Source organism: Morone saxatilis, unplaced genomic scaffold (genome assembly GCF_004916995.1).
Source record: "Morone saxatilis isolate NCDOM2014 unplaced genomic scaffold, NCSU_SB_2.0 Contig16, whole genome shotgun sequence".
Taxonomy (NCBI): Eukaryota; Metazoa; Chordata; class Actinopteri; family Moronidae; genus Morone; species Morone saxatilis.
Window position 1 is genome coordinate 13,852,630 of NW_023339718.1, and position 4,712 is coordinate 13,857,341.

Sequence of the window (4,712 nt, forward strand, 5' to 3'; positions counted from 1 at the left end):
GGGGGGGGGGGGGGGGGGGGGGGGTATGGTTGTAGAGTTTCTGTGTGGAAGTCAAATTAAATAAGAGTCAGTGACCCCTCTGTTGTTTGTCCTTCTTATATTTCAGGATCTTTAATATAAAAGTTTCACCCCCTCTCCCTTACATGTTAAATTACAAGTGCGATAGCTTTACTGCGTGGAAAATGTATTTAGTCATATAAATGAAAATCAAGTTATCATATTTTGGCAAGAAATTTATATAAAATAATGCTTGAATAACTGCGATTTGACTTTTAGGTTTGTCCTAAAATGGTTCTACATTATTTGGAATGAATTATTCAATGTGAAGCAGCAGCATGTCTCCACCTTACCAAAACATTTACACTGCATTTCCCTTTGAAACCTTTTAGTCTTCAGTGTAACAGGAGCAATAGTTCATAATCTGTCTTGCTGTTCGTTGAACAAATTGTCCTGTTTTGCAGATACACAAGGAACTTGGTCGATGAGGGTAACGGGAAGTTCAATCTCATGATTCTGTGCTGGGGAGAAGGCCATGGCAGGTAAGATGCTCCCGCATGCAAACAAATAGGTTAATTAACATGAGAAAATGTAATATTTAGTGCAAAACACAATGTTATTTTCTGGTCTTTTGCTCATTTTCATTTCGTATCAACAAGATCTCAAAGATTGCCACTGCAAATTTGTAGCAGATAAACCTATTACACCTTGTGTTAACTGCATACCGCTCAGGTCACATAGTTGACTGATATTCTCTGGCAATTATTGTATAAAGTTAATAGAGATAAGAGAGTCCAATGTTCTACAGGCAGACATTATTTGGCGATATCTATGCCCCACTATGTCAGCAAATGTCACCTAAACACCTGGAGTCTATAGAAATGGAGGAGATCCATTTCAGTTTACTGTGGTTAATATCTGCCGTGTGCTGTTTGAAAGGTGTTTATATGATTACATATTATTTATAACTATATGACTAACAGCTGTTAATTTGGCATAGCATGTATCTTTGCCCCTGTGAAACATTTTCCAACCATTGCTGGTCATTAAAATGGCATGACATTATATTATGCACCAATCTAGTACCTGCCAGTCTGGAAGAACAGTTTATACTTTATAAAACAACAAAAAGAGATTGTCTAAAATGCCAAAAAAAACTCTCTCACCTTTTGACTAAAACTCAGAAACTCTTTACAGGACAGATTTGTAATGTTGCCTTCGGTTCAAGGCTCAAGAAAGAGGACATATTCTGACACTGTATGCTTGTGTGTTTCTTGCAATTTGCAGTAGCATCCACGACCACACAAACTCCCATTGTTTCATGAAGCTGCTGCAGGGACAGCTGAAGGAGACGCTGTTTGACTGGCCGGATGGTAACTCACAAGGAAACATGGTCCAGAAGTCGCAAAGAATTCTCCAGGAAAACAAGGTTGCTTACATAAATGGTGAGAAAGCAGACAGTGTGCTGATTGTTTTTTTTCTTTCTTTTTTTTTAATTAGAGTTGGCCATTTACCCTTCTACAATATTAAAACCACTTAGTTCTATAAATACTCATTGGTTTGTGGGGCAAGTTGTGAAACTGGTTCTTAATGTGGCAAAAATAATCATGCTTCAGTACAATAGAACAAACATCCTTTACATGTTCTGTCCCAAATCAGATATACTGACGTAACATATCTCAGACATGACAACCATGTAACAAATGTGACATTTTTTACAGTGCAGAGTACCACCAACGTTTCCAACCTCTGCAGTTATTTATGTTAAATTGGTCTCAGAGAAGTTAACAGTCGGTTATAACTTCTAAATGAACAGTACTCAGCTCTCTCCTCAAATCTTTGCTGACTGAGTATTTCCCCAAAGCCAATAGAGCCCTGGTGTTATGTTTGGTCTCGGTTTTTGATTACAGCACTGCCAGTAACTGCCTGTGTGCCTCATTTTACAGCGTTCCGGTGGCACACACGGTCTTATTGTATGTTTTTTTGTTTGTGCGTGTGTATTTCAGACTCCATTGGCCTTCATCGTGTGGAAAATGGCAGCCACACAGAGGGCGCAGTCAGTTTGCATCTGTACAGTCCCCCGTTCCAAACGTGCCAGACCTTTGACCAGCGGACGGGGCACAGGAACACTGTTAAGATGACCTTCTGGAGCAAATACGGAGAGAGGACTCCATTTGTAAGGGATTTTTTATGGCTTTAATAGATACATATTCAATGGTATTCAATTCAAATAGTCTTTGGGAGCCTAAAATTTGGGAAAGTCAAATTCTGTAGGTGGGTGAGACTGTAGAACAATATGTGATATTATGACAAATTGCACTGTACAAAAAACTTTTTAAATCATAACACTGCATTTGAAACACTAACAGCCTAAAGTAATGTCACTATAGTTGTTAGCTGATCAGAGAGACAAAGATACATTTCCTTAAACTTCTCTTGTTAAAGAGACCTGATTCAATTCACAAAGATACTGTAGAAACCATAAAGAATGGTTTATATGAATGCATCACTGCATACATAAGCATAAAAATGTTTATTATGAGAGTTCTAATTTTAGTCAAAAACACAAGTTTACACCGGTTAATGACGTAATTATTCACACACAGGATCACTACAAACAGTTAATTGAACACACAGGCTTTCTAGTCCTGCTGCCTTATAGGCAGGAAGTGGGAGATTTTTTTATAGTGTCTTGCTACTCTCATTAAGCACAGCCTACAAGCAATTAAAGCAGCACCCCTGAAAGTTTCCATTTGCTGCTGTTTAAACAAAAATGTTGCTTTAGCAGGCAAGAAATGTTCTTTTTGGAACACATGAGAGCAGTATTTTATGTTCAGGGAGAGAAGAATCAAGGCTTAGTTAAAAGTTAAATTAATTTTTTCTGAAATTGTTGCACATAATGAAACACAAATAAAAATTACACAAAAGGTAAAGACGTAAAAACAAGAGCAAACACCATATAAGACATCTGCCAGTGGTGTTATCTGAAATCTACAAGTTGTATAAGCATACCTTGACCATAACACTGTCAAGTTAGTGCATTAGATTGCAACACCAAACAGAGGAGATAAGATAACATAAGCATGTAAGAGTGAGTACACAACGAACTCAACTCAACATACGTCCCAGGGTCTTACAACAATTGTTGTGGTGTCAGGTTGTTTTTTTGGACAGATGACCAGTTAGTAGCTATATTACATTTGAAAACTTAAATATCTAAATTAGGAACCCGGCTTTGAATAATCCTGGTTTAGCTTTGGGTACAATGTACTTAAAAGACTCTGTAATCGTGTGTTTGATAGCCTGACCCCATTGTCTAATGGTTTGTTCTGTTATTCACTCTTTTTTTAGGAAACCACAGTTTCACAAGAGAACAACTAATGACCACCAAAGGAGGCTCCAGATGATGAAGAGAGTTGCATTTAAATTGACACTGTTGTGAAAATCATTCAAGGGAAACTGCTGGGGAAGCGAAAAGTGGACCTACTATGACTAAGCACCCATTTAAAAATCAGGAGCGGGCCGGTTCAAAAGGACAACCCAGTAATTAGAATGGCTTTATCGCTGCCCAGTGTGAGCTTGGCAAATACTGATGAGCACAGGACGAATGCATGAATAGGCTTGGACATGGATTGAATCTGCCTTTTGTTTGCTGGGCCTGAGGAGACCCTTTTCCAATAACAACATTCCTGTCTATCCATGACCTGTGTAACCACACTTTTGTAAAGTTATGGCCCATAGTCTAAATAATAGAGCTTTAGCATTTCAAAAATGGTAAAAAAGAAAAATTGCTCATATAGTGTTTCTCTTAAATTTTATATTTCAAGAAATGAAAAACAGTTCTGCAATCAACAGTTTTTTTTATCAGTGGAGCACTTTTATAGCTGTATTTACTGTTGATTTATACCACTCAAAATTGTCTTAACACTTGCTGAAAATTGTGACAAAATGTAACATTGTTTGTATAATCTAATCAAAAAAAATTTCCATTTGCATTTGGAAAAAGAAATGTAAAGCTTTAGAGTTGTGTTGTTTTTAAAAGTGCGATGGTTGTAATTTATTTGCAGGTTATTCTGTTCACCCAGGGAGTGTTTAAATTACAAAGCGACGTGTTATTCCTAAATGTATTCATGATAAAGGTTTTGACTAAGAGAGTATTGTGGACAGATTATTTTGTATTATTAGCAGACAATTATGTTTAGATGAAACTCGTACTTTTTCTCAGGATTCTGGCACATTTTAATTGTAGCTATATTTATATAGTGTGTAGTTTTTACAGCATAGCATCTCTCATAGCACTGTCAGAAGCATGTATGATTTCTGTGATGCAGTAAATTATGAATCTGGCCATAACTGTATACCATTAAACACAACTATCCTTTCGCAGAACTTTATTTTGTGTTGTCTTCATTTTTATGTTGTGTATTTTTCTAATTACTCAGCAAAATCCATAATTCATACTGAATGTAACAAGCACATAAAATGTATATAGCTTGATTGGTAGACCTGTGCAAAAGCTTCAGTGTCAAACACCAAAATAAAAACTGATACATGTGTCTTATGGTGTGGGAGGCTGGGTGTAAACACTTTCACTTCGCTTCAGTACCTCTTATTAATATTCAATCAATGTTGGCTAATAACCCCTAATGATTCATTGATAGTCACATAAAAGTACATTACAGTGATTAGAGAAATGCAGCAATTTATTAACAGAT

General features: G+C 36.7%; 1 protein-coding gene across 1 annotated transcript in view; it reads left to right on the plus strand.

Moving 5' to 3' along the window:
• The window catches only part of cdo1 (cysteine dioxygenase, type I), a 5,599-nt gene extending 1,213 nt beyond the window's left edge, over positions 1-4,386 (plus strand). The window contains exons 2-5 of the mRNA XM_035658602.1: positions 462-539; positions 1,285-1,442; positions 2,004-2,173; positions 3,349-4,386. Coding sequence (XP_035514495.1) covers positions 462-539; positions 1,285-1,442; positions 2,004-2,173; positions 3,349-3,378 — 436 coding nt within the window. The 3' untranslated portion in view covers positions 3,379-4,386. The remainder of the gene's footprint in view (positions 1-461; positions 540-1,284; positions 1,443-2,003; positions 2,174-3,348) is intronic.
• The last annotated feature ends 326 nt before the right edge of the window (positions 4,387-4,712 follow it).